Below are 27,757 nucleotides of genomic sequence, written 5' to 3'. Positions count from 1 at the left end.
TGAGTTCACACACACTTATCCTGATTTATAAATCAACCTGGCTAATAATACACCAAACCATAAACTAACAAAACAGACTAAATGATAAAACAATTCATATATAAAATTAAAGTTTATGGTAACTTCACATATGTTATTGGAATGTAACTGGTAGTTCTTCATTTAACCTGCTTAAGCAAATTCTGTGGATGCAACCTAGTTTTTATTAGCTACGACAGCAAGAGCTTTTTCTCCCTTGTGCTAATGAGTGGGTGTTTTTTTTTTTAAACATAAGCTCATCTTTTTCATCCATTTTGGTCTAACAGACTTTCTATCACAAGCCCAAACATTTTGCACCCATCTAACTACAACTATTTTCACACTCAGCAGCCCTTTTTTGCAAATACTTGTTTCCCAACATTACACCCAACAGTGGCTGCTGAAATATTCCTGGACAGTTGCCTGCATCCTATAAATTCAGCCCCTGAATCAGTCCCTGGTTCAAGACGAGCAAGATGTGAGCCAGTTCTCAGAGGGATCAGTTAGCAATTCCTTATAAGAGGAATTGCAGCCCTTCTGTTATAGGTAGCAATTTTACTCTTTCCTCAAGCAAACCCAAACAACTGCAAGCAAGCACTTACTGGTTTAGGGCAGTGGATGTATCTGGCAAGGCTGATGATCAGGTCATGGGTGATTGGATCAACAAGGTTTCTAAAGCTGGCATAGCGATATAAGACATCATCCAGTGAAGTTGATTCCATTCCCAAATCCTGCAGAGGAACAAGTTAACAAACATTTTGAAGACATCAATGCATACTTAGCTTCCTCAGTGACTGGATGTATTGATGGGTACAGTCCTGCAAACAGGCAACAATCCCATCTCAGTAGCATTTCTATCATCTTTAGGGTTTGAAATTATCCAGAAATTAAGAATTTGTACAAATATACATATGTGCATATACACAAGCTGATGGGGAAAGAGTCATATATTATTGCTTTGTTCAATCAATCCACCAAGTTGGGACCTCTGGAGATGCCTTGCATAGATGAAACTCAGGTTGCAGTTATACTAGTTATTGGAGAAACACGTATTCTGGTCACATAATACCAAACCATAAACTCATTACATTGGATTTTCACAACATACTAATATACAGGAATGGAACCAACACAATAAATGACCTAGTTTTTAGGATGTTGTATGAATGTAGCTTCAGTGTAGCTGAATTGGAATTGTCTGGAACAAAGAATGTCTTGGCTTTTCCCTCCCTCACCATTCATACTCCTTAGCTTCACAGAGAAAAAAAACATAATAACTGCACTTTTCTTTATGGGCTGCATTAATACCCAATCATCTGGCTCTCCTAGCAATTTGGCTGCTCCCCTTGCACAGAGTGCACGAACAGGCACCGAAAGAAGATAAGAGCTCTGCATAGAACAACTGTTTTTCCTGTAATGGGGAACTTTTTCATGGCAGGATGACTCACACTCAACATGGGTCCTAGCCAGACTTATTTAATTATTTTTCTATTTATTCTTTTATCATTTAGCAAGCCACCCAGAGTCACTTCAACAATCATCCGACCAGCATATAAATTTAGTAAATAAATAAAATAAACAGTCTTTGTGTTAATTCATGGCAGGGATTGTGCTTGGAGAGTTCCTTCAGAACTGCATAGCCTAGCATATTTTTGATAAAAAATTCAGTATTATTCAACTTTTTGAACTTTTTAGTCTGAAAGTTCTGTATTACGTACTATATCTAAAACTTTACCAATGAGAATGGCATGAATTCAAGCCAAGGCTGGAAATAGCTGTGCATCCATCAAGCAATGAGATCCTTTCCACTTTCATCCTTACTCATTCTGGCAAATTTTCCCTCTCCAGTATGAAGCAAAATACAAAGCAAATGAGACCTGAATGGGCCAATTTGCCTTCCAGAGTGAATACATAAGCCGTCATTACTAGCCAGACTCCCTTGTTGCGCTGCATGACTATTTGGCACATTTAAAAATGAAAAGTATATAAGGACAAGATTCAAAAAGCAACTTCTTTTATGCCTGTATAACTGACAGATGCAATAGTTTTATGGAAGTCTTCAGCAACATTATAGTTATTGATGCAAGTACTCGAGGCCCACTGTTTTTCCTTTTTTTTTTTTTGGGCAAAGCAATTTTGCTTCAAGTCAATTTTATTTACAAAATTCTCAGAAATTGAGGTTATTCAACAGGAACAACAACATACAGCCTAAATTCTTGCTTCTTCCCATAATGTACTAGAAAAAAGCAATCAGGAGGATATCTTTTTACAAAATATCTTGCGTTTAACTGTCTCACCAGGTTACCATTCTATAAAGCAGAAGAGAATGATGATAGCTTCACTTCCTTAGTGAAGTCTTACAAGCTGCTTTTTTGAACATAAGCAGTGTGCTGTTGGATTGGACCCCTGGCTGGCCCATCTAATCCAGCAGACTGTTCTTACGATGGCCAACCAACTGCAAAGGAAGCCAAAATATTTTCTATGTTTCGTAAATGTCAGCATTCCAGAAAACCCTCCAACTCCAAGTAAAGACTCTGAAGCAAGCATTTTTCAAAGTTCTATTTACTAGAATAGGTAAACTGGCACATCTGGGAAAACCCGAATCTGAGTGGTCCAGTTTTCCCCCAGTAAATCAAAACCCCCCAAACCATCCCCTCACTCATCAGTCGATCACATGCTCCCATCAACCGCCGTCCCATCTCGAGACAGCACTCCGACCACTCCTTCTCCAGATGCAGGATTGCCCTGACCTTGACCGACAGGAAGAATGCTATTATGTCTACAGACAACTCTTCTACTAAATCCCCCCTCCTACTTTCCCACATATGAGAAGGTGGCAGCATGGAAGCTTCCGGCCTAATATGGCTTCCAAAGCTGACAGTAAGTTTATTAGTAACAGATGGCAATTACAAATACAATATTAGGTAAGATAGTAGTTTTAAACCATTTTTAACCATAAGTGGTTATCCTTAGAAAGTATATGTGGCAATCTGCTGATGTAAATTTCATCTGAAAATTAGCTTGATTTTATTGAGCACTTTCAATTCAAATTTTTCCAACAACCTTCAGCATTACAGGTAGTCGACTTAAAACTGGTTGTTTAAGAACGGTTGGAAGTTATGACGGCTCATAAAGCAGTTTTGGCCATCATAAAAAGGCCCCCTCCCAGTCACATGATCATGATCTGGATGCCTGGCAATTTTTCATTCTTACAACTGGTTGCCAAGTGCCCTAAGATCATGTGATGGCCATTTGCAGTCTTCTCTGTCAGCTTCCTCAGAAAATCAGTAGGGAAGCCAGCATGGAAGGTTGCAAGCTGCTGCCACCTGATGAGAGGACTTCCTCTCATCTCTTGGGGCTGGCTGAAAGAGCTGCCTGCCAAGGGGAATTGAACTCCCTCCGTGGGATAAGAAACGGAGCTCAGATCTTGATGATTTGAACTCTGTTTTTGCACTCTGTGGAAGGAGTTCCCTTCTGCATGTTCCTTTGACGGGATGGAGAAATGAATCATGGATCTGAGCCCCATTTCTGCACCCCATCAAAGGCATTCTGTTCAATGCACAGAGGGGAGCTGATATCCTTCGGCGGGCAGCTCTTTCTGTGAGTCTCCCTTTGTTCAGTGGCTCAAAATCCTGCATTTTGGCATGGAGGATGTTCAGCTTTAAGTGGAACCGTGCAGGGTCTCCTCCTCCCCCCTCCCCCAGATACTCCTTGCTCTTTTCCTGGGACTCTGTCCACTTAATAACCCACACAATTGTTTAACAACCACAATGTCAGGACTGCACTCATTAAACCAAGCAGTCACATCAGCAGTCACATAATACCTCACTTAAGGACTGTTTCACTTAAGATCCACACAGGCTCTATAGTGGATGTAATTCAAGGACTACCTGTAGCAGTATGTTATAAACTGCAGGTACAATGTGTGTTTTTTTTTTTTTTAATTTGATTTATATGCCGCCCTTCTCTGGAGACTCAGGGCGGCTTACAATGCGCTAAGCAATAGCCTTCATTCTTTTGTGTATTTATACAAAGTCAGCTTATTGCCCCCACAACTGGGTCCTCAATTTACCTACCTTAGAAAGGATGGAAGGCTGAGTCAACCTTGAGCTTTGGCGAGATTCGAACCTGCAGTAATTGCAGGCATCTGGTCTTAATAACCAGCTTAATAACAGGGTGCCTTAGACCACTGTACTACCAAGGCTCTTGTTGAAAGTGAAGAGTCATCTGACCATTAAGGTGGAAGGAGTAGAAAGCTCCTGCTGTCAGGGGGAGAAGATTAGGGAGAGGTCAGCCCACCTCACTTGACCTACAGGTTGTCTCAAGGATTGGTTTTCTCTCCTCTACTTTTTAAGGTTTATATGAAGCCGCTGAGAGAGGTCATTCCACAGTTTGAGATCTGGCAACAACAGTGTGCTGATTTCACCCAACCCTATATTGCTACTCCAGACCATGAAAGACACTGTCCAAGTTCTTTTCTGATATTTAGAAACTTTCAGGGTCTGGAAGAGAGAAAACAGAATGAAACTGATCCGTGATAAATTGCTAATTTTACACTGAGATGCAGCAACTGTTGTTCCTAGATGGACAATGTTTACCCTTGAAGAAGTAGGTTCACAAACTGAGGTTTCTTCTAGACTCATGGCTCCCACTGAACCAGCAAGGTGAAGTGATTCCCAGAAGGGCCTATGTCCAGTTTTGCTGAAGTACCAGTTTTGACAGTACTGGGCGAGAGGACCCTACAGTGACTCATGTGTAGGAGATGACGAGGCTGAGGCCAAGAGATGGATCAAGCATGTTATCAATTTGGAGTCTTTTTGCACACACAAAAAAGAGTCCAGCCCTCTTTGAATTCCGTTTACTGCCAATTTGACTTGATCATTGGTAGTTCAGATTCTTGTTTTGAGGATGCATGGAATAAACTTCTAATCCTCTAACATCTAACCATGACTCCCAATTTCTTATGCCTGACCTCTTGCCCTCATCACCCATCTAACCCAGCTAGACTACTGCAATGTACAGGTAGTCCTCAACTTGCAACCACAATTCAGCTCAAAATTTCTGTTGTTAAGTGAGACATTTGTTAAGTGAGTTTTGCCCCTTTTTACAACCTTTTCTTCCAAAGTTGTTAAGTTAATTCCTGCAGCGGATAAGTTAATAACCCAGTTGTTAAGTGAATCTGGTTTCCCCGTTGACTTTGCTTGTCAGAAGATCGCAAAGGTGATCACATGACCTTGGGATACAGCAACAGTCATAAAAATGAACCCGTTGCCAAGCATTTGAATTTTGATCACATGATCATGGGGATGCTGCAAAGTTGTTGTGGTCCACCAGCAGGCTGCGGACCTGGCAGCGGAATCGGACAGTGAGGAGGCTGGGGAAGACAATGGGCCAGATCTTGAGTCAGGGGAAGACCCGGACGAGGGCTCTGCGTCGGAGGCAGAGATGGGGCCAGGGCCATCTGGGAGCGATGTGCGGACTCCGGAGCCTCCAGGGGCGGACAGCAGAGAGGCAGAGGAACAGGAGAAGCCTGTTCCTAGTGCACGCATGCGAAGAGCTGCCAGAAGACAAGAGCAGCTGAAGAAAAAAGGACAACTTGGGAGTAAGGCCAGAAGATGATTGGCCACTCTCATAAGGCTTAAAAGAGCAGCAACGAGCCGTTGGGTTCTTTGTAGAAAAACAATGTTGATTCCCATGCTTCTTGTCAGCGTCTCTTGAACTTTGTGGGGTTTTTGCCAAGAAAAGCCTTTGGCAGGTTACCAAAGACATCAAAGGTTGGTGATAAGGCCGATGGACTGGTTATTAAGAATTCTGTTTCGGACTAAGCTGAGAATTAATTCATTCTCAGCTCAGCTGTTTTAATAAAATAAGTTTGTTGAGGACTGAATTGTGTTTGGTAATCACTACTTGGGCCTCGGTCACAGCATAAGTCACATTTTTCAGTGCCGTTGTAACTTTGAGCGGTCACTAAATGAGCTGTTCTAAGTTGAGGACTACTTGTACTCTACTTGAAGCTGTCCTTGAAGACTACTTGATAATTGCAATTGATCCAACACTGAATGGATCATAAACTTTCTGGTTCCTGGCATTGGGGACACATAATTCTAGTTTTGCAGATCCTGCATTGGTTGCCAATTGGTTTCCAGATACAATTTTTGACCTATGAAATTCTTTATGACTTGGTACCAAGATATCCGCAAGACCACCTACAACAATCAGTATCAGCCCAACTGATCAGATCAAACAGGAGAAACTGTTACAAATCTCACATTTTCAAGATGAGAGGAGCTGAAGTGAGAAGGTAGTGTTTTTCTTTTGCAGCACTGATGCTGGAGAACATCCTCTTGGTGGAGATTAGACCAGCCCACTCTTTGTTAATGGTTCAAAAACTATTGCAGAGGGAATTGTTTCAGTGTCTTCCCCTGATTTTATGATGTCATGTTTAATTTTTACTTGTATTGTCTTTACTATTGCTTTTGCTTTGGGACTACTTTTTTACTGCTGTTATTTCTGAAGTTTCAGTGTAATGATGTTACTGTGTATGTATGTTTTAAGTTGTCTTTTTATAGTCTATGCAACTCACCGAGGGTCTTTTTTAATGCAGTGGGATAGAAATGTATTTAATTAATAAATAATAACAAAATAAAACAAATCAGAGGATCACAAATAAAAAAAAGGAGTAACAACTCTATAATTTGGCAAGCTGCAACAGTACATCTCTCTATTATCAGAAAGAAAACCTTTTAAAAAATTGAAATCTCAGATGACCAGCCCATCAAGTTAGATTGGAAAATCTATTCTGAGAAGACAAATATTATTGTTCAAAGCACATCCAGGCTTATAATTAGAAGAACTTATAAGGATTGTGTGGTACTGAACACAAACTGAATGCTGAAAGAAAACAAAGTTAGAGATAATGTTTCCTAAACTGTCTCTTTCATTAATTTCTTTTGAGCTGTTTCAAAGCTTCCAAAACAATTACACGACAACAGAGAGTCAAATTTTCATCCCACAAATTTTTAAATGCCTGAGCAGACACATAACTTAGGCATATAATTAAATTAAAATGGCATTTAGGAAACAAAATCATAGATGGGAGGGCACTTTAACAGGAAACGCTGAAGCTGGGCTACTCTGAAGGACACTAAGACACTTTAAAACATGCCTTTAATTAAATTCCAAGGGAGTCAAGCTTAATTGCACCCTGTCTTTCTACATACACAAGTAATGACTTTCCTCACAAATTTGGGATAGCTAAATTGTCAATCAGAAACATAAAACAGAAGTTCAATAAAGGACACCAATTGTACCAAGCTTTCCAATGTTCACCAGCTGCTCAGTATTATGGTAGATGTATGATGGTTACTTCCATAATAGCTAATCATGCTTTGGCAAGCATTCATACTGAGTGCTTACCAGAGCAGAAAGGCGGTGTATAAATCAGATATAAATAAACAACTTTGTTTATCGTTTCAATCCAGTAGATGCTCCTAACATAAATACTATACAACAGCTACGCATGGGAACATAGTGTTGGAGAAGTGTGGAAACGACACCAAGAGAAATGGCCAAAACTATGAAAAGGGCAGCTACTGTAATACGAAGCAGTGGCCTGCCATCTAAGACTGAAACTGTGCCAAACAATTGCAATCAGCCTGCCTTCCATTGAGGACCTGTATACTGCACAAACCAGAAAGAGGGCTGAGAAAATATCTATAGACCCCTCATATCCTGGACATAAACTGTTTCAACTTCTTCTCTCAAGATGACACTATAAGGCATTGCACGCCAAAATAACTAGATGCAAGGAAAGTTTTTCCCCCATGCCATCACTCCACTAAACAACTAATTCACACAACAATGCTCTAGGCTAGGATGTTAAACCACCTAGTAGGGCTATATTACTATTATCCTTCTCATCTTTCCTATTACCTATCCTTTAGCATGTTATGACTATAACTTTATTGTTTGCACCTTATGATTTATGTTGATTGCTTTATGTACTCTCCTACGACTATCACTGAGTGTTGTATCTTATGATTTAGGATTGTATTTTATGATTATGATCATGATTTATCAGGTTGCTTGCATGTACACTGAGAGCTTATGCACCGCAGACAAATTCCTTTTGGGTCCAATCACACTTGGCCAATAAAGAATTCTGTTCTGTTCTGTTCCATTAAATTAATTATCTCTGATGCAACAGACTGTTGAAGACTTTTGATTTTTTTCTCACGCAAGTCAACAACCAAATGCTCTGAACTGTGGGAAAAGACGTAAGAACATATTCATAAAACCACTTCAGTCATCATGACCTTTAAGTGCTTCTTAAGCACCAGGGAGTAAACTGGCTTTTCGGCTGCTAGATTGGGAAAAAGCAGCTCTCATATGACAACTTGTATAACAAGGATGAAGAAGGTATATCCTCCCGTGACCATTAGTGGTGAATATTGGTGTCACAAGTTCTCATCATTTTAAATCCAGAAGGACATAAATCTCTAATGAAAAAGATGTATTAGGTACAACATAATCTTAAAAAAACCCCGAAAGGAACATCCCCATTCCCATCACCACCCAATTTACATAATTGGGCTCCTAATAAATATTAAGAGAAACCCCCAGCCGGCAAAACATTGCCCAGTGAGGGATTGGACTGGACTGGTTTAAATCCATCCTCAGCCATGAAAACTCACTGGGTGATTGAGCCAATCACTCTTTCTCAATCAGCCTATCTCACAGGGTCACTTTTATGGTAATCAAATAAAATAAAAAGAAGGAATGTCTCTATATAAACTGCCTTCAGCTCCTGGAAGAAAAGTGGAATATAAAGTTGGCGAATAATAAATAAAATTCCATGGCTTTGGTTAAAACAAAGGGGGAAAAAGCTTTTCAGTAGTTCTTTTGCCTTTTTATAAAAAATCTACAAATTCTACAGTGCCTAATAGATAAGAATAGGCACAATGTCTGTATTAGCAACAGCTCGCTTCAGGATTAAAGTGAAACATCTCTTTCATATCAGATTAGGAGGCCCATCTTGTTTTATTATTACACATTACATTCAATATCCGAGTTTGTTCTGGAAGAATTATGTCTTATGAAAAAGGATATAAAATTAGAGAACATAAAACTAGCAAATTTATTTTTCTGGAATATATCTTAAAACCAGCTTGTTGAATCGATATCAGACAGCCAACTTTTAGCCAAGTTTACATGTCATAATGGCTTCTTAACAATAATTAACACTACTAGGGGATAACACAGGCTTTCTCAGCTTGAGCACCTGCCATATACTGTACATGGGTTTCAACTCCCAACATACTCAGCAATGACTGTGTTGAGAGGGAATTCTTGGAGTTGAAAACCACACATTTGGAGAGTATCGCAGGTTGAGAATGTTCACAATAGATGAGTCATGCCACGCCACATCACACCAGGATCTGCATATTCACACCAAGAGTATACATGATTAGAATGTAATATGAATTAGGTTTCTGACTATATCAGTGAATGCAAATGAAGTGGCTGAGTGAACTGTTAGAAATTCTAGACTGAAAACTTAACTGGTCCTACAGATGACTTTCTCAGTAGCAGATCTGATAGCCTGTTTACTAAATTCAGGTTTAATGAATTAACCCAGAGTATTTTCAATTGCCAAAAAATTCACTCAGCAACATTTCAGGACTTCCACTAATATATGGAGTGGAAGAGGGGATGCAAGAAAACAAAGAATCTCAAAGTTATGCATGCATTTATTTGCTAGAGGGAATTACATTTGGAACCTGATTCACTGACTTTCTCGTAAGAACATCTTAAACTTTAAAACATATGATTAACTTCCTAGAGATCACAACATGGATATAACAGAAAATCTCATTCTGGTCCTTTTTTTAAATTAGATGTTTAGAGGCTGTTAGAAGAATTATCCTTCTGGGTTCAGCTCCAAGTGGGGAAAAAGACACTGGAAACATGGAGACTGCTTGGAAAGATGGTTTAATGGTGGACAGGATCATATGGCTTGACTTCCTGAACAGAAAAGGGCAGAGATGCTGAGCGTGCCTTGGTTTTATGCCCTCTCTGGCTTTGAACTTCCTGGGGCCCAGGAAGAGTATCCTGATTGGTTGTCAGACTCCCAGGGGGTGGGGGTCTTAGCTAGCCTTCCTGGCTGATATAATCTTCCCAGGTGCCATGTGGTGAGTTTCTGTTGCTAGATGGGTCCTATTGTGTTAGTTTCTGTTGCTAGATGGGTGCTATTGTGTTGCAGATGATGATCCATTGACAAAGGGGGGGCAGGAAGGTAGGAGCTGCTTGTCTTTAAAACATGTTTCTCCATTTCTCAACCAGGGAAATATAATATTCTGCCTTTTTAATATTTCCTAAAATATTTCATTCTTCTAGGGAAGGGGTGGGTGCTAACTTCCTACAAGACAGAGCAGAATCATTCCATATATAAAGGGCTTTAGGACAGGAGGAGAATAGTAACCAATTCTAGAGGGATAGGTGTGTTTGTGGTGGGTACATTTGGATGACACAACAAGCCAGGCTTGTGGCTTAGCCTGGAATGTACCAGGTTACAGCCTCTGATTCCCCTGTGCCCAGTTCAGAGTTTTTGTCAAATTATTACTCATTCTGCAAGCTTGTTATTTACTGCACGCCACTGTTGTTGTGCTAGTTTATGTGTATGTCTGTGTGTTTATTGTATGTCTGTGTGGGGGAGTGGTGTGTGTGTGTGTGTGTGTGTGTGTGTGTGTGTGTGTGTGTGTGCACATGCACAGAAATGCAAACACTCAAATACAATCTTTACTGGATGTTTGCATTTTTCCCCCTCTCAAAGTTTGCTTTTCTTTTTAATCTTCCATTTGAAAGACTTTCATTTTGGGTCACTTATTTGATCTAGTGCCTGGGGAGGAAAAGCACATTGGCCTTATCTCTGAAATAACTCTGAACAAAGACATAATTGTTAGTTATACAAACTCTTCAGGATAATTGAGCCAAAGAAGCCAGAAACCAGGCCTTGTGGTTTCTTCCAACAGCCTCAACAGCTCTTTCTGAAATCATATAGGACAAAGTGGAAGGTAGATGAGGGCAAACAGAACTTTCCCACCAATACTAAAAGACTCAGATTTGTTTCCATAGGAGGCATAGATGTATTATCACAGATATAATGCAGAGCAAGGATATCAGAGAATTCATGGTAACAAGCCACGTCATATGAGACAGGGAAGAACGTATTTTGGACGGACACACATACACACAGCAAAATCAGAAGTTGCCAGGTGGCAGACGGTGTTGCTACCCCACTGCACAAACCAACAGGAAGCAGGAAGTGCAAATGAAGGTGGCTCAAGGACTCTTGAAACTTCTCAAAGGAATCCTCCCAATCAATGGTAGCCTAAGAGGAACATTTACTTAATCTCTAATTTCCTGAAAAAGGTTAGCTCCAATTCGTCCCCAAGTTTTCTATGTTTCACTCTAGTCATATTGAGTGCCCAAAGGCCAATTAGAGAACCAAAGTCCTCCAGTTTTCCTTGTAGTTTTTGGAACATGCTTGGAGCTCCCCAAAATGCTTTTAAAAACCTGATTATGACCTGAAAAAAGTTATGACCACCACTTCAGATTACAGTAGCTGGACATAACAATGATTGTATTCATACCACCCACTCATTTACATTACTGAAATAGGTTCCTAAGCCGTAACCTCACAAAGTGAACATCTGAGCAATACATTAAGCCACAAACATAGCAATCACCAATAATAACGTTATGTTTAACATTTTGTGTGAAAATGTCTAGGCTCTACCTGACCCAATTAAGCATGTTGTGCAGCCTAACTGTATCCCCTGCTATTTACTAGCTTGACCCTTCTTTTGAAATGTAAAATTTGTTACTACCGGTTCTGTGGGCGTGGCTTGGTGGTGGTGGGGTAATATGACTGAGTGGGCGTGGCCAACTTTTTTTTTTTTTAACTTTTAAAACCATTTTTTCTACAACCTCTTCGGCTGAAGAGGTTGTAAAAAAAATGCTTTTAAAGCCTCTGCCGATCCCAGCTGACTTGCCTGATCGGCAGAGGCTTTTTTTTCTTTTTAAAAACATTTTTTCTATAACCTCTTCGGCCAAAGATCATCAGATGCTTTTTTTTTTTTTTACTTTTAAAAGCATTTTTTCGGCCAAAGAGGTTGTAGAAAAAAATGCTTTTAAAAAGAAAAAAAAGCCTCTGATGATTGCGCGGCTCAGCTGGGCAATGCAGGGGGGGAGAGGGATTTTTGCTACCGGTTCTCCAAACCACCTGCCTCCATCGCTACCGGGGCTCTCCCACCTGAGGGTGGAGATTGTATCATATTTCATTACAATCCCAAATCATTTTATCATCAAGGACTTCCTTAGTAAGAGCTGCTGCTTATAGCTGAACAATGAACATGCCATGGAAGGCAGAGAGTAGTAGAGTTTAGCAGAATGTTTATTAAAGCAGATTTAGATCTGACGTAGAAAAAGGCATATGGTCCATTCCGTTCTGGGATTATATTACTTCCAGATACAAGCAGACAGCTCGGAAATATAAATTCTTCCCTACACTGATTCTTTCTGGCCTGCCGAAAGAAGTGGTCCATATTTTATCACTGCCGATTCCTCCCACAGGCATTGAGAACAAAGGAATGGACACAGATGAGTAACAGGTAAAATCTCATTCACACAACTTCACTCGCTGATCTGATAAGAATGGACTGCGATCCTTAAAAGCTTGCATGAAAATAAATTTATTTGCTATGATGCTCCAAGACTTTGGGTTTGCGGGGGGGAGGGGAGACACAGAGACTGCAGCAATAAACAAATACAGCTACCTCTTTAGAAACATGGAGGGAAGTTGTTTCTTGCATTGTAGATCCAGGAGTGGAAAGGCAGTTTTTTGGGCACCAGTGAAAAAAACTGGATAAAATAGGAAGCCCGAGAGGTCTGTTATATGTTAGGGGGTGGGGGTGGGGGAGGAACTGGCGGGCAATTTTCTAGGAGAAAGATCCTTTCATGGATCTTTATCCAGGTCAATTGGTGACTTTAGCAGAACCTTTTTTTTAAGGGACTAAGAAATTCCACCAGATCCCCCTTATTCTCTGTTATGGCATCCAGGCAAAGTAGGTTCAGTTTGTTCAGCTGATATTCTGATATTTTGGCACTAGGGAGAAAAGGAGTGGGTGGAAGAAGGATACCAAGCACTTTTAGAAAGACAGAATTTGAGGAGAGGATATGAAAATATAGTTACAAACCTAAATTTGATTTTTATTACTTATTACATAAAAAATAATTCATGACACAACAGATAAAATTGCATTATCACTCCTACTTAGAAAATAATTCAAGTAAATACTTAGTAGGCCAATCTTTTACTCATTATTATGTCTTGTTTAGTTCTACTGGATTTATTCCCAGGAAAATATATTAAGTGAAAAGAAATGATCTCCAGAATTGCAAAATTAATTTATAACGTGTTTTCCCCAAAATAAGACCCTGTCTTATATTTTTTTGAACCCCGAAATAAGCACTTGGCCTTATTTTCGGGGAGGTCTTATTATTTTGGGGCGCGTGGAGCAAGACAGGGATCCTCTTGCCGTTTTACCTGATTTCCAGCTTTGTCTCCCTAACCCTAACTATTTTCAGGGAGGGCTTATTTTCGGGGGAGGGCTTAGTATCCAGGGAGGTCTTATTTTCGGGAAAACACAGTAGTTAATTAGTTAGTTCTACCCACTTAAGAGTATATATAACTCCAATATCATTCATAGGCTACAGAGGGAGAAAAGAACTTTACATAGATTTTCTGCCAATACTTTCTCAAATTTCTAAATTTGGAAAACAAAATTCTTGAAAGAAAAGGGGGAACTTCCCCATGTCCCTCTTTATCTCTTTATTCTAGCAGCAGATCCAATTATGTAGATCTGTTTTTCTTGCTTGGATGTTGCTGACAGAATGCTGCTATCCTTTAATTTATGAGTTTCCTTGCCCTTATCTTAATTGGCAAGTTTTCATTAAATGTATAGGTGATATATACAAGGTACATATGCTCACAATTTGAACTTCTCTTCAGGTGACTATACAGACATATATACCTAGTTTCTTGATCACAATATGTAAGTGGTTCCTTACTGGACTTCTGAACACTGTTCTATGGTAACAGACTAGATTTTTGATGGTGTTTTTATTAAATGATATAATCCATCTAAGATGCTTCTGAGAGACTTTCACCATCCTGTAGAATCAAAATATGTCTCAGATGAATCTCTCAATACCATTTTTAATCTACATGTACCAAATTTTGGATTGGAAGCCTAAACTTTCTGCTCTTAATGTAGCATTTCTACATGTCTACTCAAAACAGCCAGTGCATGTTCAGGTGTCAGACAAATTGCAGAAAGAACTACTGGTAGGTTGTAGTCCACCTTCAGGCCACAGAACCACACTGAGTAATCAGCTCTCTCAGAGATTTTTTGTTGTGTGGAAAAATATGAGGAAGGACTACAATGTACACCTGAACGAAAAATGGTTTCTAAATCTAATACATGAAAATTTCAATTCAGAGTTGGTTCCCAAACGATGGTTCAGACTTTGCTGCAGAAAATAAGATTGTCTGTAAAAATGTACAGAATGACAAAATAACACAGTTCATCCTACACATCCCTCTCCCCAGTGGTGGGATTCAAATAATTTAACAACGGTTCTCTGCCCTAATGATTTCTTCCAACAACCACTTCACCAAACTGTTCAGAAAGTTAACATCCGGTTCTCCCAAAGTGATGCGAACTGGCTGAATCCCACCACTGCCTCTCCCCCATTTTTGCTGGCAGAGGGTTGCAGGAGGCTGTCACAGCTGAAAACGGAGCTTGGGAGCCTGTTTTCACTGGCAGAGCACTCGGGCCACCACAGGTGCCCCCAACACGAGTGACAGCAAGCCGGCCACTCCCACCCTGGCCACACCCACCCCGGCCCCCAAGGTCAAACACAACCCTGATGCACAGGGGTGAAATTCAAAATTTTTCCTTACCGGTTCTGTGGGAGTGGCTTGGTGGGCGTGGCAGGGGAAGGATATTGCAACATCTCCATTCTCACTCCACTCCAGGGGAAGGATACTGCAAAATCCCCATTCCTTCCCCACTCCTGGGGGAAGGTTATTGCAAAATCTCCATTGCCACCCCACTCTGGAGCCAGCCAGAGGTGGTACTTGCCGGTTCTCCGAACTACTCAAAATTTCCGCTACCGGTTCTCCAGAACCTGTCAGAACCTGCTGGATTTCACCCGCTGATGCAGCCCTCAATGAAATCAAGTTTGACACCCCTGTCCTAGGAGATGTGCAGAGAAGAGCAACAAAGATGATAAGAGGTCTGGAGGCTAAATCGTATGATGAGCAGCTGTGGGAGCTAGGTATGTGTAGCCTATCAAAGAGAAGGATTGGGGTGACATAATAGCTGTCTTTCAGTACTTGAGGGACCGCCACAGCAGAGAAGAGAGGGCTCCCACAGAAGAGGGTTACCAGAGGACAGAACAAGAATGAGTGGGAGCTTGTTAAAGAGATATCCAACCTAGAACTAAGGAGAAATTTCCTGACAGTGAGAACAATTAATGGATAGAGAAGCTTGCCTCCCCTAGTTTTCAAGAATGGACTGGACAACCATTTGATTGAGATGATATAAGGTCTCCTGCCTTGAGCAGGAGGTTGGACTAGAAGACTTCCGAAGTCCCTTCCAGTCTTATGATTCTATGCTCATGTAGGTTATAGTTACCCATTCTATATTACGCATTTCCTTGTAGAAACATAAGGGGATAGGGAGATAAAATAGTTTCCATGAAAAACTTCCAAGGAAGGAAGAAAAATTGTACAATCTGTCCAGACAGCACACCCACACCAAACAGTTCCTGACTAATGTTCAACTTGCCACTGTTTTCCTTGTGAATTGCTGCATCCTCCAGAGCTGAACTGAAAACTCACATTATGCCCTCTATGGCTTGCAGTATAATCCTCAAGGCTAGCATTTGTACTTGTGGGTTTGCTGAGCAATAGGGCTATGCGTTAAACATAAATCCTCACAGCACAAATGGCTGCAAGTCTAGCTACAGAATGTGAATATATGTACATCTGAAATCACCGCTCATCTCAAAGCTTTGCTCCTATTATTTCTTCACTTAGGTTGAATTCTGAATCCTTCTCCTGGAACAGACATTTGTTCCTGTCTCTTCCACAGCATCGTTCCTTTATTATTTGACTCGTTTAAGTGCCTGATCCTTTTGTTCCTTGAGGCTTCAATGGTTCCATCGTTGGCTTTCTCTCCATCTTGATCCTCTCTTATACTCCTCTAAGAGCTTTCAAATGCTTTCACTTTCACACGACCGATGAATGGGCTGGTAGAAAATCAGTCCACCTAGCAACAGGCAAGCTGGGTTTCTGATCTCTGCCCCCCCCCCCCGCCAAATCAGCATTTCTTCCCAAGAACACAAAGAATTAATGCACAAGATGGTGTAGCATCTTGCGACAGGCATCTGGATGATGGGATTTCCCTGCTGTGTCTCACATTATGTAATTGCAAAATGGAATAAAACCCACAAAAATTCCTTTCCTCCCCTTTAATTATTTTTATGCAGTCTCTTGCTCACTGCCCCGTCACTTTATTAAGAATTAATATTTCATTGTCATCTGATCTGACAAAGGGCAAATTTGTACAACGGTATACAGCAGTGGTGGGTTTCAAATTTTTTTACTACAGGTTCTGTGGGTGTGGCTTGGTGGGCATGGCAGGGGAAGGATACTGTAAAATCTCCATTCCCTCCCCACTTCAGGGGAAGGATACTGCAAAATCCCCATTCCCTCCCCACTCCAGGGGAAGGATACTGTAAAATCTCCATTCCCTCCCCACTTCAGGGGAAGGATACTGTAAAATCTCCATTCCCTCCCCACTTCAGGGGAAGGATACTGCAAAATCCCCATTCCCTCCCCACTCCAGGGGAAGGATACTGCAAAATACCCATTTCCTCCTAATCAGCTGAGACTCGGGAGGTAGAGAAGAGATGGGGGTGGGGCCAGTCAGAATTGTTACTACCGGTTCTCCGAACTACTCAAAATTTCCGCTACCGGTTCTCCAGAACTGGTCAGAACTGCGGAAACCCACCTCTGGTATACAGGCTTTCCAACTTTCATAGTACATGCTCTGGGCTGGGCCTTTTAAACTCTTGCCTACCCAAGAGATGAGAGAAGGAAGTAACCTGCAGCAGCCACCGTGTCAGGTTTAACACCTTAGAAAGAACATTTGTCCTAGCATTTGGAATAGACATTGCCCAGTTTATTAGCAAAAATTGAGAATAAGTGGGCCAACTGCTTCTAAGGGTGCTACTTCACATGGGTGGGCCAATTTTTGCAAACTTTTGAACATTCCACACCTTGGACTCTCCAACAAATAAAGCAAATAATTCTGTAGCTAGCCTGTGTCACTAACAGCATTTGAAGAGCACTGAATACAGAGGTGAGATTTCAAATACGACGTTGGCAAACTGCTGTGCTGTAATCAGTAATAATTTAATGCAATCACCGCAGGTATAAGAAGATCTGCAATACATGAAAGAGTTTTTCCAACTGGGGACTATTCCTTCCAAGCAACAATCAAAACACCAGGAACCATAAAACCAAATTATAGGAGCTGCATGGCCACTCTATAAATGGAAAAGGACTTTGCAAGGGGCATCTGTGTATGGAGTTTGCTGCAACTGGGGGGGCTGAAGAATAAAATAAGATTAAAAGATACTCCCAACCCCCCATTCATAGACACATATACTTTGAATTTTAAACAGCTAAGGTGAGGAGAAAGCAACTTAAGCGTATGGGCACCAATTTGCCCACAGTCAGCTTCTATGGTATTTGCTAAGCTCCTTGCTCCAAATTATTTCTTTCTTAAATAGTTCAGTTTCAAAGAAATGGAAATTTGGCACACTGCAAAGTAAAGTCCCTGCATCCAGCATTATTTCCAACAGATATTTGGGCCCCCACAGGAATTCTTAGAAAATAGAACCGATGAATGCCTGTAGCTTAGTGCTCTTCTTGGGAAGTGTGCTCATCTGGAAAATGAATGTTTTGTAGCTGGCCCCATTCGCTATGACAGTCCCTCTGCAAATGCCCAAACATCTCTCCCTCGTGGAGGTATTTTATTAACACGTGTTGTTGTTGTTGTTGTTATTATTATTATTATTATTATTATTATTATTATTATTATTATTATTATTATTATTTCCTAGCCTTCGTTGCAATAATATTAACACATCTGTTACAGTCCAAGGCTTGGTTCTGGTCCCAATCAATCAGAATAGAGCTGGAAGGGATCTTGGAAGTCTTCTAATCCAACCCCTTGTTCAAGCAGGAGACCCTATGTCAGGGGTCTGCAACCTTAAACACTCAAAGAGCCATTTGGACCCGTTTCCCACAGAAAAGAAAACACCGGGAGCCACAAAACCCTTCCCGTGCCTGACTATTTCTTGAGCGGCCACAAAATTAACATATGTAGTTGAATTACAAGTTCGGTTTTCTTCTGAAACTTTTCTTTCCTTGTATTTATCCATGGTTGGCCTACCAGGGGTTGAAAAGCTCAATAAATCGTGTGCCGGCGGGTGTCGCACATTGGCGATTGTGACACTTATTTTGGAGTGACAGGGAGCCGCAGCAGAGGGGTGAAAGAGCCACATGCGGCTCCAGAGCCGCAGGTTGCTGACCCCTGCCCTAAACTATTTCAGACAGGTGGCTGTCTAGTCTTTTCTTAAAAACCTCCAGTGATGAAGCACCCACAACTTCTGAAGGCAAGCTGTTCCACTGGTTAATGGTCCTCACTCTTAGGAAGTTTCTCCTTAATTCCAGGTTGCTTGTCTCCTTGATGGAAATAATTCCATCAATTATTTCTTGTCTTGGCTTCTAGTGCTTTGGAAAATAAGTTGAAACCCACCCCCCCTTCTTTGTGGCAGCTCCTCAAATACTGGAATACTGCTATCATGTCACCCCTAGTCCTTCTTTTCTCTAGACTGGAAATGAAAAGAGAAGTATTTCTATAGAATCCACCGTCTAAGGATCCCTGTTTAAAGTGTCAGGAGATTTGGACTTGAAAGACAAGGAGGAAGTCTAGATTCAAGTGCAAAGTTCACAAGGGTGAGTGAACTGGTCATTTTCCCTCAGTTCAACCTACCTCCCACCATAGTTATGACCGTAAAACAGGGTGGATAAAAATCAAAGATTTTTTTTAAAAAAATCAAAAAAATCATATATTTTTTTATTTAAATCAGATTTTTTTGATTTAAATCGAATTTATTTTAATAAAAAACTTTTGGGGTAAAAATCTATCGTAAGATAGTTTTCTATTTAAGATATATAAATAATTTAGTTCAGCATGAAATGGAGCTTAGTTATGTAGCATGAGGCTGTATATTCTGCAACACTGGGACTATCGGTGAGTCAACAGTGGATCAAAGGAGTAGCAGAGATGACAGTTGCTCTTTAAAAATTATGATTTAAATCGAGTTGATTTAAACCAAGCCTTTTTACTAGTGATTTAAATCGTGATTTAAATTGTGATTTAAATCAACTCGATTTAAATCAAATCCACCCTGCCGTAAAATGAGAGGGACTTTCATGTACAACAAGTTCTCAAGGTAAAAGGTGTTAGATACATGTAATAAAAATTCATAAAAGGAAACACACTTATTCAAACATTTCTCACAGCCTTAGATTAAGAAAACCACAAGTCTGCAACTGGCTCCAAGAAAGGGATTATGTTTTTTGCATAAGGACTGAAGAAGGAAGTAATTCTTAGGCTCAAAGAAGAATCATTGATGATACTCTTTCCAACTATTGGACCCCACAATCCAATCCCCACAATGGTCAGTTTTCCTCAAAGTCTTGGCTAGTACATTTCATTTCTGATTGGTGGTGTGCAATAAGTCTTTCATGACTTGAGATCAGCATAGCTGAGCAAATGTTTATCACACACCAAAATATCTGCCCGCTGTAATAATCAGTGGAAACCAACCAAAGTAAGAAAGGGCCCTCTGAGATGTTTTTTGGGGGTTTGGAAACCATAGTGTTCTTCTGGGGCAGTGGGCGTTATAGTTTTCCCAAGTTCTAAACAGCCTGTTATTTTTCTAGGATTTTTTTTTACAGCTTTTATGATTCTAAAATAAAAACTCCCTTAAATGGAACTTGATGCCTAGTGACTAAAACACAGATACATCCATGTAGTTTTCTATAACAATGTAGGAGTGCTTTCTTATTGCCTTTTTTCAGACTGTTTTTCCAATCTTCAGTCCTATTTTTGCATTTTAGTGCAGTCTGGAGGGGGGGGAAAATCTATCCTAGAAGAAACTCGATAAATAAGAAGTCTTCCTAAGGAGCAATTTCCAAGCTAAGCTCAAGAAACCACCCACGGAAAGGGGTTTTAATAGCCAATCAAGAGATTTGGATGTCTCTGATACTGTCCGTTATTACGGTTCCCACCAGAACAGAGATTATTTTGTTAATACTATCATTTATATTCCCTCTCTGGAACATCCAATTCAGCTAAAGCTGGTGACCCTTTGGCTAAGATCTCCCAAAGGAACATAACAAATTAAAAACAATTTCTGCTCTGGGGGAAAGCTGGAAACTGTAATAGGAGAGGGAGAAACAGTATCTAGCTGGGAATTCTCAGCACGCAAAAAAGATAATTTCCATAAATTTGGGGGGCTGAGGTTAATTTTAAAAAGGAGAAATTAATTTTATTAATCCAACTTAAATGAAATGTACTCCTGTGGGGCTCCGTGCACTGCAATGATGGAAGGAAATATGCCAAGTAATCCACAGGGTTCACTAGGTCAGTCCAGATTCCCTTTAATTAATTCTCAGCAAATGTAATTCAATTACTGCCAAGAAACATCGGGCAGCGGATTTAAACATGTTGTTAATCTCTATACTGTAGCAAAAAACAAAGCAAAACAGAAAACAATTATACCAGCATTTGCATTTGATCTTGGCAAGTACGGCATAAGATTCACTGACCTCCAATCCCCCCCATCTTTATAGCTAATATACAAATAATCTTTCATATTAGAGTCTTTTTCCCCCCCCTGTATATACACTTGCAAATCAAACCGGGCTACCTTTGCTACTGAAGAAAAATGTGCATGCTATGAATCAACACATCTAGATAAGAGAGAAAAACCTGAATGCATCAGAGAGAGTAGTGAGTGCCAGAATTTCTTTCTGTCAGACGCAGAACAAAGTCAATCAAATAATCCTTGCTACTCTTTTCACATACCCCGTTAATTGATATACATCGATAGGTTACATGTAGGCGTTTCATTGAGCAGATTCTGCAGTCCAATTGTTCTCAGCCCATCCTTCTGCCTAATAAAATGTTATGCTCTAAATCTGGACACTTCCTTTATTATTGCTTTTAGTGCCGTGCAGAGGTCTGGATTTGAAGAGAAAAAAGGTAATCCAAAGGACCCATAAACATGCATGTAGCGTTTGTTTGGTAACCCTTCAAGTTCTCTTTTCCTTGAATCATGCAACAGCTGTGGAGGGGAGCCATGTAAGCCCAGGAAAAAATACAGCACCTTTAAGAAGCTGCCAACAGGTGCTACATGTGTGCACCCACTGATGTTTTGAATCACTTCTCCCTTCAAATCTGGATCTCTGCACAGCCCTTAAATGCCAGTCAGGAAGTTTCCCATACAATTCTTCCCAGGGGAATCCCAACCCCACCAATGGTAAAAAAATAATGACTGAGCTATAATTTGCTTAACCATGCTTTATTGTGCCATAGATTTTAGACATCAGAAAAGCTTGGTTTGCAACTTTTACTGGTTTAGTCAAAGAACTGAACTCTATCACAACTTTGAAGAGAATCATTTCATCTCCTAAGGTGACTTAGCAAGAGTTTCACCATAACTGAGACCGGCTCCTTCAGGAGAAAGACCACAGTCAGCTCCTGAGTTTCTCTGCAGAGCAAGAAAATGCAAAAAATGACTGTGCTGTGACAGAGCTGAGAGCTGAATGGGTGCAAAGATTGCTTTGAAGAGACTTATGTACAAACAGGTATTCTTTATTTGCTCACTGTGGTACAATATTGTATTCTGATCTTACAGAATGTGGAAGACATTCTTTTCAGGGACCTCCAGCTCTTCTCCACTCAGACATTGAAATCCCCTCTGAAAATTCCTTCAAGAGCTGTATCTCTTGGTTTATGCCCTGGCTCAAAGTCAAATGGAGAACTTTATCAATCATCCAGTTTAGGATATAAAGTTCACATTGGCTAACACCTCTCAGCCAGCAGCTATGCCAACTTAACCATAACCCACTCCTAAATTCTCATTTCCAAATTCCTCCACTTCAGTGGGTCAAACCCCAATTCCATTAGTTGGTTAGAACAATTCTCTGGCTTTCTCGGTTAAGTAAATACTAAGAAGCCAAGCATCCCCAATATGCCCAGCAGGAACTAAGTAAAGTCCAGCACATGCATCTATTCCAGACATCTGCTATTGTTCTTGGAGAATGTCAGCTACCCCCCTCCCTTCCAGATCCCAGCTGCGATCCCATCCTCTTACCTGGCGCAGGTACTTCAGCAGATCAGTCGCCTCCTCGTGCCTGCCTTGTTTCACCATCCTCAGCATATCTTGGATCAGGACGATCCGGCGATGGTACGGGGGGAGGCTGCCGCCGCCAGACCCCTTGCCAAACTTTTCACTCGATCGTACTACGAGAGACGCCAAGAAGTTTCCGCGCTCCCGTGAAGGCAAAATCCGTCGGCGGCCAGCGGAGAGGGGACCCTGGGGGCTGCCGCTGCTGCTGCTACCGCTACCGGCAGAGCCGGGCAGCGAGCAACCCTTGGTCTGTTTGGCGCCCATACTGGAGCCACAGCCCAGCCTTCCTCGCTCTCTCTCCCGGCCTTCAGGAGGACATCCTCGGCTCCCGCCCAGAGAGAGAGGCTAACGGGAGCAGCAGCCGCAGCGCGGAGAGGACAGAAAGGACGGCGTCTCCGAGCATCTCCCGCCAGCACAGCCGATGGGAGGGAGGGATGGACGGACGGACGCCCTCTCTGGCTCTTCACGCGGGGCGAGCTGCCTACCAGCCTGGCTGCTCTCGTCCTTCCACCCTTTCGCTCAAGAACCCCCCGCCCGCCCGCCTGCTAGCTCCGGGCGCAACTTCAGGGAAACTGTTGCACATCCGGACCGAGCGCAGAATGGGCGTCGCCGGAGTCGGGAGGAGATATGCGCGGGCCGGCCGAAGGGGGAATCGCAGCCCCAGCCGTTCCGAGCCGCCAACGGCGAACGAGCCAGGCCGTCTCCCTCCTCCTTTCGCCTCCGCTACGATCCGCCTCGAGCTGCAACTGGGCTGGGCCAGTCACAACCCCTTCCTGGCTGGTCGCGTCTCTGCCTGCCTTGCCTGCTGCCTGGCTGCCTGGCTGCGCGCGCCCGTCCTTCTGGCGATCCTCCTCGCTCCGCCTGCCGAAGGGGGCGAAAACGCACAGCCACCGCCTCCTGGTTTGCCCGGGAGCACGTGACGAGCGTCTCTCTGAGCACGTGCAGAGCGCGCGTCGTCTCTGGCGCGAAAGGAGGCGAAAAACATCGCCGGCGGGAAGGCAGGAGAGGGAGAGGGAGCGACCGAGCAGGTTCCCAGCTCCGCTTCTTGCCGCCAGCGAGCGAAATGCCTTCTGGCTGCGCGCCGCTCGCCGTCTCCGAAAAGTACCGTCTGGAACAGCCGCTGCACGCTCTGCCTCTCCAACTCCCCACCCGAAGCCAATTTCCCGCCGTGTGGATCGGGCTGGCAAGGGAGGCGGGTTGGTTTGGAGCAGCGGAGGCTTCTGTCCAGCCCCGCCCTTCGATTTTTTTAAAAAAAGGAACAAAACAGGTTGAGGCTTCTGACGTCGCAAGGACGTTGTGATCTCTCATCGTCTTGGGGAACGGCCTGTCAAGGGACCTCAAGACAAGAGGTGGTCCGTTGAGTAGGCCCGGTGACTATGGAGATTGTCTGTCATCCAGGTCATGGTTGTCCCAAAGTGCTTCTTCAAAAGGCAACTGGACTTTTGTTTTTCCTGGAAGACGTTTGGCTTCTCATCCCATTGAAGAAGCTTCAAGGAAAAACAAAAAGTCCGGTTCTGAAGAAGGTTCTGGGATGAGAAGCCAAACGTCTTCAAGGAAGAACAAAGTCCAGTTGCCTTTTGAAAAAGCACTTTGGGTTAGGTCCAGTGAATTCAGAAAACCCACTAACCCTGAGTTGTAGAAAAATAGGTACTTCGTTGCATGACCCATTATGCTGAACCGCTTGGTTCAATTGTTAAGACAATTCTTGATGAACGTATCTTTTATGTACACTGAGAGCGTATGCACCAAGACAAATTCCTTGTGTCCAATCACCCTTGGCCAATGAAAAATTCTATTTTTGGTGTCCTGTAAGATAACTTAACCAAAATTACCCAAACTTGTTTTAGCCTAGATTAGCCTACTGAACTCAGGCTACCCATTCTGTGCGCATCACCATAAATTTTGTTCAGAACCTGAGTGTTGGGTGCGTGGCGTCTTGACTACAATCAGTTTCTCTGGTAGCTTTGACTGGGAAATTCCCTGAAATCAGATCAGTTTTGTGGGCAGATTGCTATTTCTTATCTCTTAAAACTAAGAAGTTCTATTTGTGGCCCTTTAAATAACTCTGGATGTTACAACCAAAGAGTTTTCCTTCAGAATATTGTCTACTATTCTTTGTCTTTAACTTAATAGTTTAATCTTACAAATCAGTGAGCCACCATAACACCCACTTTAACCTTTTGAAACCATTGGGTCAATCCTTACTCCCCAGAACTGCCTGGACAAAGTCTCTGCAGTTTTCTTGCAAGATTTCAAAAGTGATTTGCCATTTGAATAGCTAGAAATTAGGGTGTTTTTTAATTAAAAAAAAATCTTCTAACTAGTCTTAGAAGAGTTCATTTAGCATTGCTGTGTGGTTTAGTGCTCTAACTATAGTATTACTTCTCTTACTCTTCAGTTTGTTACAGATTTTCAGCTTCTCCGAGGTTCACTTAAAAATGCTATTCCAAATACCATGGAACCTCCTTTTACTTTCCTAGCCTGAAATAATGAACAGTATACATATTATGAATTGATTTTCCACTGGGAAATATTATTTGAATCAACCCAACAACGCTCCCAATTATACAGAGCTGAGACAATCAAAATTATCAGAATGGACATCTCTGTTAATATCTGTCCTACAACATTTGTTCATGAAGCCAAGCCTGTCAGGCGTGAAGAATAGGACAATATGTGAAGTTCCAGTTAAGCTAATTTATTGCTCATTCTTATACACAAGAATCTAGTAAACTAACTAAATTGGTGTTAGATAAGTTAATGGAATTCAGGGGCTGCTGGACTTGGATTGCTTGTGGGAACACAAGGACTCCAGGCTGATTCCTCTCTTGACTCTGCCCCCAGGTTCTGCCTCTTCTCTAACAAAGATGTAGCCAACCTTGAGTAATGTCAGAAAGAAAGCAGTATTGGACTAGGATAAGAGAATTACATAAAACTCAGCAACCTTAGTTAAACAGAGATTAAAATGGCATCTGAACAAGCCACTGGCAAACCACTTCCGTGTTGGCCCTTGGAAACAAAATAGCTGTGTTAATGGGTACATAACCATACATTTCATATTTATGAAACATACATCTTTATAGGACAAAAGCTTCCAGTTCTGGCATCTTCTCATTCTAATGTCAAATGTACCTGCAGAAATTATTTTCAAAATCAGCAAGAAACGTCTCAAAATACTCAGACGCTGACACAAAACTGCAATTATAAACTGTTATGTCATAATGAATATTTGATCCTTTAAGATTTTAATTATGACAGTATTCTGAGGTTCAAGTACAACTATGTAACCAATTATGAAATTATAGTGAGGTATAAAAACATTAATACCAAATTAATTCCGGGATACCAGAGGATTCTCCCCCTGGTTTTCAAAGGAACCTAGTGAAATTAAGACATCTAGAACACTTCTAGAGAAAGAAAAAGGGCAAATTCATCCAGGAATTGATAAAGAAACTTTATTAAGGTTTATACAATGAAAATAAGAAAGGCAAAACTTAGGTATTTTTCCACTCTATTTGCATCAACAAATTGCTCTCTGGCAGTCCTGTTTAAGGTAGCCCATTCTTCCTAGATAAGAGTGGTTCAGATCATTTGACCTTTGAAAGGACTTTTTGAGAAATCTATTGGATAAGGTTGTTTGGATTTACTCTGAGTTGAACTCTACCCATCCATATCCTGTGGTTATCTGAAAGGAGTTTAGCCTATTTGTCCCAAGGAATGAACAGAATTCTTGAGACTGAGTGTAGCCATTTGTGTATCAGATCCATATCCTTCGTGGGTTGCTCAAGGCCTCCCAGGAGGTTATCTAGTCATGGTGAATTCATACTTGAGTGAGGTTACCTCCTTAGAAAATCAGTTCTGAACAGTTTCCAGCTTTCCCTTGGGTGTGATTGTGGAGAAAATGGGCAGGCTGCAGCTTCAGAGAGCTTTAAATTCAAGGTTTTCTGGATCTCTTTCAGTTGAGTTTCAGGCCTGAGTATAGGACCAAAACAATATTGATCATCCCTATGGTGGGATTAGGGTGGGGGTTGTATAGCCATCCTGGCCCTCTTTTGATTTCTTGGTGACCTTTGATACAATCAGTCATGGTTTCCTTCTGGATGTGCTTGATTTTACGAGTGGGAGACATGATATGCTTCCTTTTCTCCACCTTGATTCCAGATGTTCATGGTATGGGGAGAAATAAGAGTCATTGACCCTTGCTTTGTGGGTACAGGTTCCTCAGGGTTTGATTCTCTCTGCGCCCACTTAACATCTACAGTACATGACACCACTGAATGAGGTCATTGGTATAAAGTTAGATAACATCAGATATACCCAGACTCTCTAGGTATGTCAAGGAGTATTGATCAAGAACAGACTAAGAATCAAAGTTAGCAAGACTGAATAACTGTAAATTTTGAGGCCTCTTGGATCTAGGGATTTTCTATCGTTGGTTCTGAATGTAGTTGTACACCCCATTGGCCTTATCATTAATTACACAAATAGATCTACTATACATTTTGAGGGCATTCCTAATCTCACAGTTCCTCTTGAAGGATAAGTGGCAATCATGTCTTGGGGGATCTTCACATAAATCCATCTTATGCATCAGCTACTCCAATTCCTGGATCAGGAGGTTGTCACTCACAGTCCCTCATGTTTCAGTTCCATTCTTTGGATTCCCTTGTGCTGTATATTGAAGACCACTTTGAAACTACTGCTGGTCCAGAATGCAGCAGTATAATTAGTTATGGCAGTATCTTGGTACATCCACATAGCATTGCTACTTTGTGAGCTACACTGGCTCAGAATCTTGTTACACAAGCAATGTCATCTGGTGGGACTTAAAAGACATGCCTTCTCTGTTGGTGCACCTGCACTATGGGATCTATTCCTCATAGCATCCAGATGGCCCCAACATTGATTTTTGTAAGGTGTTGAAGACTTGGTTATTGCCGCAGACATTGGATGAGGTGGTCTTGTGAACCCATCTGGATTGTTTTTGGTTGTTGGATTGCATCTGGCAAAATATGCTTTATGTTTGGTTTTACCGGTATTTTATATTTGTGTAGTATTGTATACCACTTTGAGTTGCCTATCAAGGGGGCAGTTATAAAGTGACTAAATAATTTCC

The 27,757-nt window shown here is 41.5% G+C and overlaps 1 protein-coding gene across 1 annotated transcript in view; it reads right to left on the bottom strand.

The window, feature by feature from the left end:
• The window catches only part of LRRC75A (leucine rich repeat containing 75A), a 68,797-nt gene extending 45,892 nt beyond the window's left edge, over positions 1–22,905 (bottom strand). The window contains exons 1-2 of the mRNA XM_070932144.1: positions 22,606–22,905; positions 621–749 (exon numbers count right to left, since the gene is read on the bottom strand). Of these exons, the coding sequence (XP_070788245.1) occupies positions 621–749; positions 22,606–22,905 (429 nt within the window). The remainder of the gene's footprint in view (positions 1–620; positions 750–22,605) is intronic.
• Positions 22,906–27,757: the final 4,852 nt, after the last annotated feature.

The sequence above is a fragment of the Pituophis catenifer genome, unplaced genomic scaffold (genome assembly GCF_029215685.1).
Source record: "Pituophis catenifer annectens isolate HBS135680 unplaced genomic scaffold, rPitCat1.0.hap2 SCAF_1, whole genome shotgun sequence".
Lineage (NCBI taxonomy): Eukaryota > Metazoa > Chordata > Lepidosauria > Squamata > Colubridae > Pituophis > Pituophis catenifer.
This window is presented reverse-complemented; position numbering and strand designations above follow the sequence as displayed.